The sequence below is a fragment of the Mytilus galloprovincialis genome, chromosome 14, assembly GCF_965363235.1.
Source record: "Mytilus galloprovincialis chromosome 14, xbMytGall1.hap1.1, whole genome shotgun sequence".
NCBI classification, from domain to species: domain Eukaryota; kingdom Metazoa; phylum Mollusca; class Bivalvia; order Mytilida; family Mytilidae; genus Mytilus; species Mytilus galloprovincialis.
The window spans coordinates 2,992,751-3,010,759 of NC_134851.1; the positions used below are offsets into that span (position 1 = coordinate 2,992,751).

General features: G+C 32.8%; 1 protein-coding gene across 4 annotated transcripts in view; it reads left to right on the plus strand.

Moving 5' to 3' along the window:
* Positions 1-1,175: 1,175 nt before the first annotated feature.
* LOC143058214 (cys-loop ligand-gated ion channel-like) overlaps positions 1,176-18,009 on the plus strand; it is a 45,782-nt gene continuing 28,948 nt past the window's right edge. The window contains exon 1 of one of the 4 annotated variants that reach the window (XM_076231676.1): positions 1,176-2,445. In XM_076231676.1, coding sequence (XP_076087791.1) covers positions 2,131-2,445 — 315 coding nt within the window. In that variant the 5' untranslated portion in view covers positions 1,176-2,130. The remainder of the gene's footprint in view (positions 2,446-18,009) is intronic. The other 3 variants (XM_076231677.1, XM_076231674.1, XM_076231675.1) reach the window with 3 other exon arrangements.

The window sequence follows — 18,009 nt, forward strand, 5'->3', positions numbered from 1 at the left end:
CTTTACTACATTGGTTAGAGGTATAGGGGGAGGGTTGAGATCTCACAAACATGTTTAACCCCGCCGCATTTTTGCGCCTGTCCCAAGTCAGGAGCCTCTGGCCTTTGTTAGTCTTGTATTATTTTAATTTTAGTTTCTTGTGTACAATTTGGAAATTAGTATGGCGTTCATTATCACTGGACTAGTATATATTTGTTTAGGGGCCAGCTGAAGGACGCCTCCGGGTGCGGGAATTTCTCGCTACATTGAAGACCTGTTGGTGACCCTCTGCTGTTGTTTTTTATTTGGGCGGGTTGTTGTCTCTTTGACACATTCCCCATTTCCATTCTCAATTTTATCATTGATATGGTTATATTTATAAATTTACTGTTTACAAATTTTTTGATTTTTTTTTTTAAATACAAAGGCTTTTCTACCTCAGGCATATATTACCTTAGCTGTATTTGGCAAAACTTTTAGGAATTTTGGTCCTAAATGCTCTTCAACTTCGTACTGTATTTGGCCTTATTAACTTTTTTGGATTCGAGCGCCACTGATGAGTCTTTTGTAGACGAAACGCGCGTCTGGCGTATACTAAATTTATTCCTGGTATCTATGATGAGTTTATTTACAAATAAATCGGTTACGAATACAATAAACGTATATTGACCTTCAAATGGTGTGTCTGGTGATGTTGGGTGGATGTTTATAATCATAACTGATAACCCTATTCAATCATTATATCACTCATCGATTTACTTAATGTATCGCTGAATGATCCTTGATGTTATACAACATGATAATAGAACAGATAAATCGGTTACGTATTTAATAAACGTATATTGACCTTCATATGATGTGATTGTTTGTCTGGTGATGTTGGGTGGACGTCATAATCATAACCGATAACCCGTTATCATTTAACGATTCGTTAAATATATTATGAAATAGATGTAATGCTACGCACGAGACGACACGTAGCACGTTATAAGCACGCGCGATGGCAATTAACTCGTAGTCGTTAAGCAGACGATCGCGACTATAATTTTTTTTTCTGTTTTGATCTCATGTTTCGTTATGATCTATATAAAACCTTTTGTTTGTGAGGCGCCAGGAGGTTGATAATTAACTCATCAAATTATTGACTGACGACGCACACAATCATTCTTATCCGTAGGTGCAAAGTTCAAAGAAAAGATTTTTTGTAATTAATACACAACAAATGATATTTCAATCATAATAAACTGCCGATGATTCGAATGTTTTACTGATGTAGATAAAGGTGAAATGTGTACAATCTATTTTAGTAGCTGGCTATATCAACAAACGAAAAGTGAAAGGAAAAACATCTTCTTGATAATATTATTTACACTAAACAATCTAGACAAATAGCTATCTTACCATGACGGTTTACGCTACAGATGTAATAAGCAGGGAATTCGTAAGACTTACTTATAGAACTATATGTTAACCATTACATGTCATTGCATCATAAATTAGAATTAGAACAAGGAGATTATAATTGTCATATCGATATATGGTCAATTGGATATATATAATAATTTTTTGAATCGTTCGTAATCGGAACTGATCATATTTATTGCCGACTTCTTCAGTTGTCAGATTTATCTATCATCTCGCGGGATTTGAAGAGATTCAAATAATAGCATATTGGAAAGTTATTACCCGTTTTATTTTTATTATACAAATGTGAAAATAGCTTTCCATGTAATTATTAAATGTTTTCACAGAAAAAAAAAATATTCAAATAAAAAATAACAAGTGAAATTTCTATAGTTTAATTGTGTTTTTTTTAATAGCACTATTTTCTACATAGGAGTATTGTTTTTGTCTACAGAACAAAGCGAACCATTGTACTTATTCACAAGAGAGAAGCTTGTTTTGAATTTATAATTTCCGTTTTGATTGATGTTTGATTGCCAAAGATTCATGCAGTATGAAGTGATGAAATGCATAACGTAGTTTTTTATTATGTACATGTGTTACTGTTAGCGTAAGTGGAAGAAAACTTATATTCACGCACGTTTTCTTCAATAAAATCATCACATCAAAGGTCGCATAAAATATAATGCGTTAAAATCCTTCTATTTTGAATTTTAAGAAACACGGATCTGAATCGGTACTATTTTGATGAAATGTTTTCTGAAATTACGGATTGATGAAGAGAACGGAAATGCATCTCTTGGGATTTTCAAGAGGCTGTTACGTATTATGTTAACCTTTGGTGAAGGTCTTGTTTTTAAGATGACAAGTATTGCTTACAGCTTTATGAACAATAAAAGTACCGGATATAACAATGAAAGTGAAAATAGCAGACGGTGTACAGAAGTTTTTACCGGAAGTAAGAATCGAAGTGTTAGCGTTACTGACGTCACATCAAGAGGTGGGACATACCCAAAACAACATAGAAGGAGATCATCCAAAAATCGGCGGCATCCAATAAAGGTGAGTCAAAAATTGTATTTGAAAGTAAATTAACGTAGATCAGGCCTTGAAGTGATAAATTTTCGGGTCAGTTTTTTGTACTCATGCTCCAAAATAAACCAATCAAAATGCTGGATTTCTTGTTTTAAGCATGATTTTTGTGCTCAGAGCAATGAGAAAAGTTTTATGACATTAATCCTTGATAAACAGCATTTTGACAAAGAAATTTACTTGATGAAAGTATTCTGCCGTTAATTGTTTTTAACCTTATTGAGAAAAATGTATACACTATGTCTATAAAACGTCAATAATACAAGCGGATAGAGAATTTTTCAACAAACTCCAAACAAAGAGACTCAATTAGTAAAACAAATAAAAAAGGAACAAAACCAAAAGCTAAATGATATATAATACACTTATAAACAGGCATATAGAAATGATATAAATAAACTGAAGAAAAAATTTATAAATATTTTTTTATCAAGAATACAAGGTTTAGAATTTGCTACGTCAAAGTGTGTTTCGCCTACATAAGATGAACCAGTGCTGCTCTCAATAAAGTAATTCGAAAACCAAATTAAAGTCGTAGACACTTAGTTACAAAAAAATCCAAAAGTTTATTCTAAATCTGACGAAGCTACCTTTAGCAATTTATGCAGGAGAGTGACAGTGAACGGGTATATTTAACCTTAGTTTGAACAAAGGTATAAAGTAAAATTGCAGAGAAATCTTAAAAAAAAAGAAGTTTAGTTTCACCCCGCTACCGTTATATGTACGTTTCCCAGTCATTGGTGATTTTTTGATATCTGAATGGTTCTATTTGCTATTTTGTTAATTTGGTTTTGATGACAGTTCTTTGCATGTTTCTGCTCAATTTAGTATGGACCATCTGCAAAAAATAGGAGGTTATTATGTTTGTCGGTCTATGTGTCAGTGACTCCGTCGATCCATTAATCCATTCATCCATTTATCCATTCATCCGTCTATATCATTCTGCTTATTAAAATAAAGTTTGGTTGAGGGTAGTGTGTGTTTTCACATCAACTTAAAACTATGTAGACACTATGAAGTTAACTATTTACAATAACAAATATAAGTTTTGACCTATATTTCACGGCTCACTGAACATAGACATATGATAACGCGAGCAGAACATTATGTCCAATGGAAACAGTGGGGTTTTTTCATACTCGGGGCGATCAATTTTGCTCAATACACTAACAAAACAGTTATGATTTTTTTGTGCATTTTATAAATTGCATACTGCTGATTTAGATTCTGAATTACAATGACGGACTATCATCGTTTCTTAAGACCATACTCACAAATAGTGTCATGGGAGAGCCGGAAATTCCATCCCTGAAATTTTCTCCTCAAGAACCCTTGTGTTAGTAGTCCGATGCACTAACCACTACACCACGGCTCATTTATCTTACTGATAAAAAATTAACATATTATGACTATTGATGGTAGAACTATATGATAAGGATACAAAAATATATAGGCTCTTTTATTAGATACAGGTATGGAGAATGCTGTGATTCTCACGGGTTCCTTTTCAAAGTTAACAAGATATGAGTAATTGCTGATGGATAAATTTCATTTAGGGTTTGTTTCAGAGTCAATATTTTATGTAATTAGACATATTATGTAGGACTATAATTTGCGTACTCTTTCGAAGCATCTGCGATAACCTGTATATTTTGGTAGGGTTAGTTTTGCTCAGTCTTTATATTTGTGTTCTGGTTACTGTTGTTAGTCGTTTTTGTTTGCCATGTCATTGTCAGTTTATTTTGTTTAACTTAGAGTTTGAATCCTTAGTATTTGTCGCCTTTCTTTTTTATCAAGCAAAGTGTCCGTATAACGTTCAGCTAGCAATTAAGATTCACAACAATAATTTAACTAAACTAAAAGTCGGCACAATTTGTACTAAGCATATTTTGATGATTTTATTTATTACCAAATTAAACACTGTTGTAAGGTCTTTAAACATAATTGTCTTTATCGGTATTAACTCTTATGTTGACTTAAACTTATGAAAATTCCTGTCAATATTTTGTAAACTTATGAAAATTCCTGTCAATATTTTGCACAAGCTCATGGTTTTCTCAAAATATACTTTATGATATCTACTGATTGATAAATTAAGTGGTCATTCTATTGTTTAATTTTGCAATCAAGCATTTTTATTCGTGCTCAAACAACTTGTAGACATGTTAGTGTACGATTATAATCTTAATAAAAATAATGTAATGGAAAGTTCATTTTATAATACAAAGTTCATTTATATTATTGCGGAGTATTGAATGTTATCGATTAGTAAGATGACAAAACAAAGTTCGATTTTTCTGCCTTGTTATGAAGTTTGCATAGCATTGTTCTCCAGATCATTTCACGAAATGACTGACATAGTTTTAGATCATTTTGCTGTTCTGATATCTGCTATATCAGTATTACACGTGCTTTTCTCAGCTAGTTTTTACTGGTTACATTTGTCTTTACCTTTGTTAATAACTAACTAAGATACTATTTGATCTGAGCGTCACCGATGAGTCTTAGATAGACGAAACGCGTGTCTGGCGTATTAAATTATGGTACCTTTTGATAACTATGTACTAGGGTAAGTTTTTCAAAATCCAATAGGCAATTCTTGGGCGAACCGCTACTCTTGAAAGTTGTTTGTATTATATTGTTTTGTTAATTACTTGCTGATGGCAGATCGTTGGAGTGTCTGTTTCAACAGTTAATTGATGGTGGTAGGTCTATGGTAGTGTCTTGATAATAAATTAACTTCATTTCACAAAATGCATATTTATAATTTAGCATGCTGCATAAGCACTTGTCTATTATCTTTCCTAGGGTATTATAAATTAAGATGCATATTGTGATACTTATCGCTAAGAATTATTCTCCATGACCAGACAATGAAGTGCACGCATATCTATCTTTTTTGTTTATCAAAAATAAGTGCAATGGCAAAAATGCCTATTTCCAATGAAAACTAAAAACGGAAAACCCTCTATCAATAGCAAATTCAATAGCTTAAACACGTCAAACGAATAAAAAAGAACTGGCATATTCCTTACCTGGTTCCTGTTTTTCCTTATGGTGAAAAGGGTTGATTTAACCTGGTTTTATAGCTAGCTAAACTGCTTACTTATATGTCAAACTTCATATTGTTAGTACTTTCTTATGGTTTTAACTTTTTATGTTCATGCTGTGTTAAGGTTTTATTCATTTCAAAATTTTTAAAGATTACAGTTTAAATAATAGTATATAATTTTGCAGCGTCAGAAGCGCTTTTTATACGACAGCAAAAATTGAAAATTTTTTGGTCGTATATTGGTATCACGTTGGAGTCGTCGTCTGCGTCGTCGTCGTCGTCGTCCGAATACTTTTAGTTTTCGCACTCTAACTTTAGTAAAAGTGAATTTGAAATTTTGACACAAGGTTTTTCACCACAAAAGGAAGGTTGGGATTGATTTTGGGAGTTGAGGTCCCAACAGTTTATGAATAAGGGGCCAAAAAGGGCCAAAATAAGCATTATTCTTGGTTTTCGCACCATAACTTTAGTATAAGTAAATAGAAATCTATGAAATTTAAACACAAGGTTTATGACCATAACAGGAAGGTTGGGTTTGATTTTGGGAGTTTTGGTCCCAACAGTTTAGGAATTAGGGGCCCAAAGGGTTCAACATTGAACTTTGTTTGATTTCATAAAAAATTGAATAATTGGGGGTCTTTGATATGCCGAATCTAACTGTGTATGTAGATTCTTAAATTATAAACTAGAATAGTAGTTGAATCAACATAAATCATTGTTTTATACAATATACAATGTATATTCACTTTTACTACCAACTGATAAATTAAAACAATCTTTATCATTCAGTGATAACAAGCACTTTATTTTACATTTTAATATTTTATGATGTATTTAAATGAGTAGTTATTGTTGCAAACTCCATTAGAAATTTGAATTGAGATCAGGTTTGGAAAAAGGGAAAGGAGGATGTGAAAAAAAATGGGGGGGGGGGGGGAAGGTTAAATTTTTCTCATTTCAGATTTCATAAATAAAAAGAAAATTTCTTCAAACATTTTTTTGAGAGGATTAATATTCAACAGCATAGTGAATTGCTCAAAGGCAAAAAAAATATTTTAAGTTCATTAGACCACATTCATTCTGTGTCAGAAACCTATGCTGTGTCAACTATTTAATCACAATCCAAATTTAGAGCTGAATCCAGCTTGAACGTTGTGTCCATACTTGCCCCAACCGTTCATTGTTCAACCTCTGCGATCGTATAAAGCTGCGCCCTGCGGAGCATCTGGTTTTATATTAATTCCCTGTCATGAACACTCACACTAAACTAAAGCCAAAGGTGTTTGAAAACTTAATTACACGATGAGGTAAATGAAGGTTATAGCAAGAATAGCAAAATCTTATAATGATAACTTTTCCTGAGGGAGGCAGAACCATAGCTATTTATCATAATTAATGATAACTTTTCCTGAGGGAGGCAGAACCATAGCTATTTATCATAATTAATGATAACTTTTCCTGAGGGAGGCAGAACCATAGCTATTTATCATAATTAATGATAACTTTTCCTGAGGGAGGCAGAACCATAGCTATTTATCATAATTAATGATAACTTTTCCTGAGGGAGGCAGAACCATAGCTATTTATCATAATTAATGATAACTTTTCCTGAGGGAGGCAGAACCATAGCTATTTATCATAATTAATGATAACTTTTCCTGAGGGAGGCAGAACCATAGCTATTTATCATAATTAAGGATAACTTTTCCTGAGGGAGGCAGAACCATAGCTATTTATCATAATTAATGATAACTTTTCCTGAGGGAGGCAGAACCATAGCTATTTATCATAATTAATGATAACTTTTCCTGAGGGAGGCAGAACCATAGCTATTTATCATAATTTTTTATCAAAGGAGAATGATATGTAAAAAGAGTAAAATCACATAAATATCGAACGCCGGGGAAAAATCAAAACGGAAAGTCCCTAATCAAAAGGCAAATTCAAAAGCTCAAACACATCAAACGAATGGATAACAACTGTCATATTCCTGACTTGGTACAGGCATTTTCCTACAATGATGTAATAAACCATGTCAGTACCTTAGTAATATCATTTCATATCAATCCAAGATCATATATATATCTGTATTTTGATTTATTGATTAGACGATACTTAAGAAGTCATTTGAGGGCGTCGCCGATCTAAGAAATTTCGATTTTTTTTATATCTAGTTGCCAAGGAGGGCTAATTTAGCGAGACAAACACACTTCATATATTGAATTATCAATAATCGTTTTGTAAAGTGTTTCACACATATATATATATAATACTCAAAAGTAGTCAGTGCTAGTGTTCTCACATGTTTTATAACACAATTTACTTCAATTATCCGTTAATTGTTAAAACAAAAACTTTTGTAATATAAAACTTAAGTTCCAACTCCCTCCAGCAAAGTTTACCTATAATGTTGGGTTTTTTAAAACCCCTTCAAGCTCCAAACGTTTATAGGTATGCGTTCATTATTAGCTTTCAATTATTTGGGTATCAACGTTCGTGATGGAGGTAAATCAAGAAAAAGATACGGACGCACGATATTCATCTTAATACAACTAGTTACTATTATAATTAGTATCAAAACTGCTATATTTAGTCTGCATTGAACTACTTAATGCTTACCTTATCACAACAGAGATAAGACCAATTACTATAAAATTAGTTCATACTATTTCAATAAACTGATCATAGATACCATGACTAAATTTTATATATACGCCAGACGCCCGTTTCGTCTTCAAAAGACTCATCAGTGACTCTCGATTCCAAAAAAGTTAAAAAGGCCAAATAAAGTACGAAGTTAAAGAGCATTGAGGACCAAAATTCCTAAAAGTTTTGCCAAATACAGCTAAGGTAATCTATGCCTGAGGAAGAAAAGCCTTAGTATTTCAAAAAATTCAAAATTTTGTAAACAGTCAATTTATAAATATAACAATATCAATGATAATTCATGTCAGCACAAACAAACAGCAATTGCATTGCAGAAAATTCAATTAGCTTACAATTCCATTTACCCATGTTTAATGTGATGTATTACATTGACAATTTCTTTTTCAAATTGAATAAATGAACATTACAAATGAACAATGGACATCATGCATAACTTTAATCAAACGAATGGTTGTAAAATACCTTAGTCTTGGCCTCTATTATGACAAGACCTACCTATTGTATTTATTGTGAACTTGTTCTCGTCCTGAATATGCATGAAATATTTGCCACTGGACGTTAAGCAACCAACAATCAATCAATCAACCTTAGTCTTGATTTTGGAAATCAGTTTTTTTCCAATAAGACAAAAGAAAATTTTCACTTTTGATAATTTTGTTTTTAACTCTGTTCATCTATTTTGATGTATCATATATCTTTGGCTTTAATTCTTTTGGTTTTGATATTTTTGGGTGAAGATAAATTAAAAAAGCGCAAACTATATCAAATATTGCTTTCTATTTCTAAAGAAGAAAGAAGTAAACAATCTACAAAAGCACTCCCTTTTGGTATAAGATCTAACATTGTGCTTTCGTATAAGTTTCACATCAACTTTTGAGATCAATATTTTATTAATTTAACCTAATGTTCATATATTTACTTTCATATGTGCGTCCCAAAATTTGGTTTACTTTAAACAGACACTGATTAGTGTGCTAGAAGAGACATAAAATTGAGAATGGAAATGGGGAATGTGCCAAAGAGACAACAACCCGACCATAGAGCAGACAACAACAGAAGGTCACCAACAGGTCTTCAATGCTCGTTTGCTTTGGAACTATTTCCAAACTTAATAATTGTTGTCAAAACTGCTTTTTAATATAAAACATTCACTCATAGAGTCTTTCATCGGACATTAGATACATTTATTCTACAGACAGTTGCTGGCATGATACGGATTATGTTCTTCACATATATTTTATGATGGTCTGATTCTAAACTTCTAACAGCAGGGATTGTGCTGCTTGATTTTCATGTGATTTCAATCAGTTTAAATGTCGTCTGTAGCTGGCATGTCAGTAACTGCTAGTTGTCCTTTGTTGATTTATGTATCATTGTCATCTGCTTAGTTTCTTTTGTTACATTTTCTGACATCGGACTGTGTGTATGTTAGCTAGAGGTATTTGGGGAGTGTTGAGATCTCATAATACATGTTTAACCACGCTGCATTTTTTCGCCTGTCCCAAGTCAGGAGCCTCTGGCCTTGTATTGTCGAGCCTGCAACTTTTGTTGCAGAAAGCTCGACATAGGGATAGTGATCCGGCGGCGGCGGCTACGGCGGCGGCGGTGTTAGCTCACTTCTTAAAAGCTATATATTTTAGAAGGTGGAAGACGTGGATGCTTCATATATTGTATATAGATGCCTCATGTTACAAAGTTTCCGTCAGTCACATGTCCATTGTCCTTGACCTCATTTTCATGGTTCAGTGACCACTTGAAAAAAAAGTTCAGATTTTTTGTAATGTTAAATTCTCTCTTACTTAAGTAGTAGGATAACTATATTTAGTATGTGCGTACCTTGCAAGGTCCTCATGCCCGTCTGACAGTTATCACTTGACCTCGACCTCATTTCATGGATCAGTGAACAAGGTTAAGTTTTGGTGGTCAAGTCCATATCTCAGATACTATAAGCAATAGGTCTAGTATATTTGGTGTATGGAAGGACTGTAAGGTGTACATGTCCAACTGGCAGGTGTCATCTGACCTTGACCTCATTTTCATGGTTCAGTGGTTATAGTTAAGTTTTTGTGTTTTGGTCTGTTTTTCTCATACTTTATGCAATAGGTTTACTATATTTGTTGTATGGAATGATTGTAAGGTGTACATGTCCAACTGACAGGTGTCATCTGACCTTGACCTCATTTTCATGGTTCAGTGGTTATAGTTAAGTTTTTGTGTTTTGGTCTGTTTTTCTCATACTTTATGCAATAGGTTTACTATATTTGTTGTATGGAATGATTGTAAGGTGTACATGTCTAGCGGGCAGATGTCATCTGACCTTAACCTCATTTTCATGGTTCAGTGGTTATAGTTAAGTTTTTGTGTTTTTGTCTGTTTTTCTCATACTTTATGCAATAGGTTTACTATATTTGTTGTATGGAATGATTGTAAGGTGTACATGTCTAGCGGGCAGATGTCATCTGACCTTGACCTCATTTTCATGGTTCAGTTGTCAAACTTAAGTTTTTAAGTTTTGGTCTTTTTATCTTATACTATATGTCATAGGTCAACTATATTTGGTGTATGGAAATATTTTATGATCTATATGTCAATCGTGCAGATTTTATTTGACCTTGACCTGGTTTTCTGGTTTTCACGGTTCATTGCTCTGTGTTAAATTTTTGTGTTTTGGTCTATTTTCTTAAACTATAAGCAATAGGTCAACTATATTTGTTGTATGGAAGCATTGTTAGCTGTACATGTCTGCCTGACATATGGTTTAACTGACCTTGACCTCATTTTCATGGTTCATGTTAAGTTTATGTGACAGTTGTAATAAAGCTTTATATTTAGGAGTATCAACATAATATCAATGATTAGTAAAGAAGGCGAGACATTTCAGTGTGTGCACTCTTGTGATTCTTAATAAAAGTTCATTTATATGTTTTGGAGTTTAATGTGACGTCCATTGTCCCTGAACTAGTACACATTGTGAAAAGGGCAAGCTGAAGCACGTCTCCGGATGCATGATTTGTCTCGCTGTGTTGAAGACCCACTTGTGGCCTTTGCCTGTTTTTTTTATCTTTGGTAGGTTGTTGTTTCTTTCTCTAATTCCCCATCTCCATTTTCAATTTTATGTACAGTATATGATTTAAACATGTACAATTACATCATCTTAGTAACCGGTGGACGTTTAACTACTTTTTAAATTATAGGTACTATAATTTGTACAAAACAAATGTTTGTGATATAACAATGTTATTTTTGAAGTATCCCTTTTACCAGGGCGTTAGTCATCTCATCTACTTGTTATTTACATTGCCTTTGTCATTTGAAGACAAACATTACCATGATAATAAGACGTGTAAAACTTCTTTGTGCCGTACTCTGTTTCTGTGGATATTTATCTTATAGCTAAAATCAACTTTTCTTTTGTTTACATAATATACTGGGAAATTACAAAAAAAAAAAACTGGTGTGATTTCTTATCTTTACAACTCTAGATTAAAAAAGATAAACCAGAAATAGAATACTATATATTTTGCATGTAGTGCGAAGCTTTACTTCATCTGATAATTCCTTTAGTTCAAAAAAAGAAATTGTTAAAGCTATATGTATTGTGTTTGAGCTTTTGATTTTGATTATGCCGTTAAGAATTTTTCGGGGTTCGGTATTTTTGTTATTTCATTTTTTGTAAGTCTTATATCATGTAGAAATACAGCCAATATGCTTACAAGCTTGAAACATACTTTGTTATAAAGACGTTCTAAACATTTGTTTTTGACAAGATCAAACTTTACCCATGCTAAGTATATCTGTATTTGAAACAAAGATAAATTCTGCACACTGCTTTAAAAAGGGTTAATTTAACAAAGACTACTAGGGGAAAACAATGGTGGTATTACACATCACAAGTGTATAGCAAAGCTTATGACAAAAATACTACTAATCATGTTTCAGAACTCTATGAAAAGATTTCACTTTGCAAGATATGAACTGTTGAATCCTAATTAGCTTGTACATTATAGGTGAATTTATTACCTATCATTCCATTGTATCATGCGCCGTTTGCTTTTAAATAAATATAAAAAAGACCATTGTCCCAGGTTAGGGAGAGGGTTGGGTTCCCGCTAACATGTATAACCCCGCCACATTCTTTATTTATGTGCCTGTCCCAAGTCTGGAGCCTGTAATTCAGTGGTTGTTGTTTGTTTAGTGTTACATATTTGTTTTCCGTTCTTTTTTGTGCATAAATTACGCCGATAGTTTTCCTGTTTGAATTGTTTTACATTGTCATTTCGGGACCTTTTAAAGCTGACTATGCGGTATGGTCTTTGAACATTGTTGAAGGCCGTACACTGATCTATTGTTGTTAATTTTTGTGTCATTTGGTCTATTGTGGAGAGTTTCCTCATTGTCAATCACACCGATGTCGTGTGATTGACAATGAGAAAACTCTCTCCACAAACATCTTCTTTTTTATATTGAACCCTTGATCAATTAATTTTCAACTTGTACAAATTTGGAAAATCCTCAACAAATAAAGAAACATTGGTACGAAAAACTTAAGAAATAATTGGCAAAACGGCTTCTGTTATAATAAAATTGGCTGCATACTACAGATTGTACATATCATAAATCAAATTTTGCCTATTAGTAGGCTAAACAGACATGTCAGAAGTCATAACCATCAACTTTCATAATAAATCGATGTCTTGATAGTTATCCAAGGTACCAGGCTTATAATTTAATACGCCGGCGCGCGTTTCGTCTACACAAGACTCATCAGTGACACTCAGATCAAAATTATAAGAAATCTTAAAGTACAAATTTGAAGAGCATTGATCACACAAAATTCAAAAAAGTTGTAAAATGTGTATTCTATATGCAGGTGAATTTGGTATACTTCTACTCAGGTGGAGGAAATTGATAATTTAATCAAAATCGTCTCGTTTGTCATAGAATCTGTTACTCTGATGACCGTGTATGCCAAATGTGAGGTATAAGTCTACAATAACGCCGCGGAAGTCGTGTCTGTTGTTTCTTTAATTTCTAGTTCTGGGGATATATTAATGACACCTAATTTGAACCGTTTTGGCTGTTAATGGAAAAACATCATCATTATATCTGAATGTAAAATTAAATGACTTGTCTGATTTGATCTTCTTGTTTTTAACAAGAGTCTGACGGAACTCTGATTCATATGAAAATAAGAAGAGGTCAGCACGGAGAGATTCACAGTTTGTTCACTATTAACAACAAATGCCGTATGGTATCCCAATGAAATATATTTATAGCGTATGCTACCATTTTCATGTTGAAAAGCATTGTGGGTTGTTTTTCATTTTTCATTGAGAATTTGGTTATACATTTTTGAAAAATCAAAAGTTTTGATAGAACTTCTTTCAGAGAAAGATCAAGTTCTTAACTTATCCCAAGTCTTTAGAGATTTTTTGAATCAACATTTGGTTAATACCACTACGAGAGTAAACAGTATTTCTGAGGACCCTCTTTCACATCAAAAGACCCTCTTTCACTGCGAAAAGTTATTTTAACGATTCTATAGGCATGGGAAATTATTCCATTTGTTTTAACGTCATACCGCTTTTTCTTAATCCCGCTAGTACTTGTCGATTTGTTTATGTATAGAAATAAAACTGAATGTTGTAAACTTTCACAAAGTTCAAAAAGTATTTAAAGAAAGATCTCAATTTCTTCTCTCTCTCTCTCGCTCATTCTGTATCTGTTTTATTCAGTTTTCCAATCATCTTCAAGTAGTTCCCTTCATGCTCATTAATTTCTCTATCTCATTAGAAAGTTCCACTCTTATTAAAAGTAGTTCCCTTCATGCTCATTAATTTCATTAAAGATCATTATTACGCAATATATATGTTCAGTACTTTATAAATTTGGAGTCTTTTCAATTTTCGTTGACGCCATTATACTTTATGATTTAATGTTTTGCACTAATGAATTAATTGCTCTCATCCATCAGCATTTTGATTACGTCAAAGGAAGAGATTAATTTAAAGACGCTGATTATGTGCACCACCTTGGACGCCCATAAACCCCCAAAATCCATTGTCACTTAAGATCTATATAACGAAAAGAGGACATGTACATAAATAAACTGCAGCTTATAATCAATCATGAATCACAGTAATATATAGAATTTCTAATTGGGTTTAGTTTAGATAAAACGCACGTTAAGAGTACCTTATATATTTTTTTTTTTTTTTTTACTTTTCTTTTTCCTTTAAGCCTTAAAACAAGACCAAATGACGTAAAAGTTAGCAACTTATATAAACATAGCTCCCGTCTTTCCATATTAACTTTTAGAGGCAACAATCTCATCTATTGACCCGTGTAAGGAAACGCTCGATAAATTTGCCTTTTCAGAATCTAAAGCATTGTAGGTAATTTCATTGTTCGTACACCAAAATGAAAATAACGTCACATCATTGGATGGATTTCTATTGTTTAGTACTCTTTAAACCAATCACAACGTTTTGGTGTACGCTTTTGAAAATATTACCCAGAATGCATTAGATTCTGAAACAGCGAATTGAATTAAAAGTAAACACCACTGGAGCAATGAATAGTGGTCGTTACTAGTATATAACTGTTTTGTTTAGGAACGCATCGTTAACACTTAAAAGTCATTATACTATAATGACGATAGCCAACATATCATCAAACCCTAGTTTTACTCTCTAAAACTCTTGTGGGTGTGTTATATGATTGCCAAGTGTAAAGGTAGAGCATGATTTGTCTATCAAAGTTACAAAACATCCCAGTTATTTCAAGAATAGAAATAACACTTCAAAAAGATTTTTTCCGATTCACTTTTATGTATGTACCTTCTTAAGGTAAGCAAGCTCATACCCCAAAATTGAGAGCCAAGAATTTATAAGAATCAAAGCAATATTTGTCAAATAAACTTATTACAGCTATCGAGATTAAGTTGAATCAAATTGGCCCGAACGAAATAATCAAAGACAGCTATTGAAAAATTATCTTACGGAATACGACCATTACTTTCTTAAAACTATTTCTCAATGTATATTTGGAGCAAGAATTTGATTGCAAAATGAAGTTATAAATCATATCAGTACTGAAACACAAACTACTAAATGTGATGATATCGTCCGAACTGCAAGGAACGCTTAATTTAACAACAGTTTTCAACATTTAAAATAACATTTCTGATGAATGAAGGATTTTATTGCAAAATTAGTGAGTTGTATAAGGTCTTCACACTGAAATAGAGTTAAGTCAGTTGATGCACAAAGATGTAGAACGCTATTTTTTTCAATGTGATATATCATACAGTTACAACTTTGTATGACTATTTAAAAACTCCCTATTTCTTCAAATATATTTCTATGACACATATTTGACATTTTTTAAACATGCATTTTTTTCAAATATTAGTAGCATATGTTATATCTTACTATTGTAAAATGTATTAAACATTTTGTTACGGTGGCCTTTAGTAATTAATTTCTGTGTCAAATTTGGTCTCTTGTGGATAATTGTCTCATTGGCAGTTATACCACATCTTATTTTTTTATATTATATGGTGATATTTTTAGTAATTGATATGTGTTTTATATGTGATGAAAGAGTTCTTATTATTGTTCAATCTATAGGTATCCTTCTTTTCATAGTATTACCTAATTACACATCAGAACCCAGTGTCATATGTGTAAAGCATTAAAATCATACATAGACGAGTGTGTTTGCATTTAATTATATGTGTCCTTGGCAAATTATGTTAACGTCTAATGTGATGTACATTCCATAAGCTAACTAGCTAAACTGACAACACAGTCAAAAATCCATAAATAACACGCTTCTATCTAACCGAGACTTTGGGGCAAACAAGGTAGGTAATGTTTTCTCTCAGATATTGTTTTCATGGGGATTTCGGTCTCGTTTTGATTACAAATGTCGCGTGACCTTGGCGTGAGTTGGAATAATTCAGGTAGATTTATAAACTTCTAATAAATTTAACGTACAGCAACTTTCAATTGATTTTTTTCTTCAAAACTGTCTCCTATGAATTACTGTTGTCAATTATATCAAACCATAATGATTATGTGGAATTCTGATAATTTGTGTATGACGTTTTAGTTGAAATTTTAATGTTTAAGTGTAAGGTTGAACGCATTAGCATGGTAGTAAGATATGAGGTGTTACGTGAGTTACATAGTAAATCTTCAATGTTCGATATCTTGTGTATATATTTAACTTTTTTTTCATTCAAAATTTAAGTTGAAATCTTTCAACTACTTGACAACCCTAACAAGCTTCAACTTGAAATGTTTTAAAACCACAAAAGATTAAATTATTCATTTTCAAGTAAAAATAATTAAAAAGAATCCACATAGCTTTCAGGATTCTATACAAATTGAAAGGACAGATTGCTGGAAACCATTTCTGACATGTAAAGGTTACCTACCATTAGGATGGGAAACAGTGAATCTGATCTTGTAGAGCTACCACATATAGACCACCACAAGAGATTAGAACTTCATATAAAAAGGAGAAAAAAGGCAAGTCCCGAGTCAAGAGCCTTAGTTAGTTTAGAGTGTTTGTTTTTAAATTTGAGTTTAATTATATGTTTAATGTTACGTCCATTTTCACTGAACTCGTACACAATTTTATTTAGAGGCCAACTGAGGACCACCTCCAGCTGTGGACTTTTCTTCGCTGCATTGAAGACCCATTGGTGACTTTCGGCTGTTATCTGCTATTATGTCAATTTGTTGTCTCTTTGACATATTCCCTATTTCCATTCTTAATTTTATGCTAATAGATTACACCTGTTTATTTTTATTGATTCAACTATTTATTGTACATGATCTGAGAATTTTAAGAAAATGTTAAAAAAGATTTCATTTGGAATGTTTCAAAATATTGGTGTACGAATTTCAAAATCCATAAGTAACGCGACGGGTGCCACATATGGAGCAGGATCTGCTTACCCTTCCAGAGCACCTGAGATCACCACTAGTTTTTTGGTGGGGTTCGTGTTGTTTATTCTTTAGTTTTCTATGTTGTGTCATGTGTGCTGTTGTTTGTTTGTCTTTTTCATTTTTAGCAATGGCGTTGTCAGTTTGTTTTAGATTTATGAGTTTGACTGTGCCTTTGGTATCTTTTGTCCCTCTTTTATTAATCCATTGTTAATAGAAGGATGTAAAAGAGGGACGAAAGATACCAAAGGGACAGTCAAATTCATAGATCGAAAATAAACTGACAACGCCATGGCTAAAAATGAAAAAGACAAACAGACAAACAATATATAGTACACATGACACAACATAGAAAACAAACGAATAAGCAACACGAACCCCACCAAAAACTAGGGATGATCTCAGGTGCTCCGGAAGGGTAAGCAGATCCTGCTCCACATGTGGCATCCGTCGTGTTGCTTAAGTGATTACAAATCCGGTAAATAGTCTAATTCGGTAGGTCACATTCATGAAAGAGAAGGGGATTGTAGTTACGACGTAAGGAACATATCCGATATCATTTGTGAAACGGTTATTCCATAACGGTCAACCAATTCTTGATGGTGTCCGTAAAATTTACGAAGGGATGATTTTAACTTCACCATTTGGAACTCTAGGTTTAATAGCTTCCTTGTGAACAGCAACCCTCTATCAAGAAAATCATAATAGGAAATGCAAGCATGGGAATATCGTATCAATTGGGAGATTTATACCCCGTATGCAGATGCTACTGGAATGTTGCTACTTAGAAATGGAAAGTTCACAATTGGAAAGCTGAAATAATCTCTTTTGTCGTAAAGTTTTGTTTTCAACCGACCC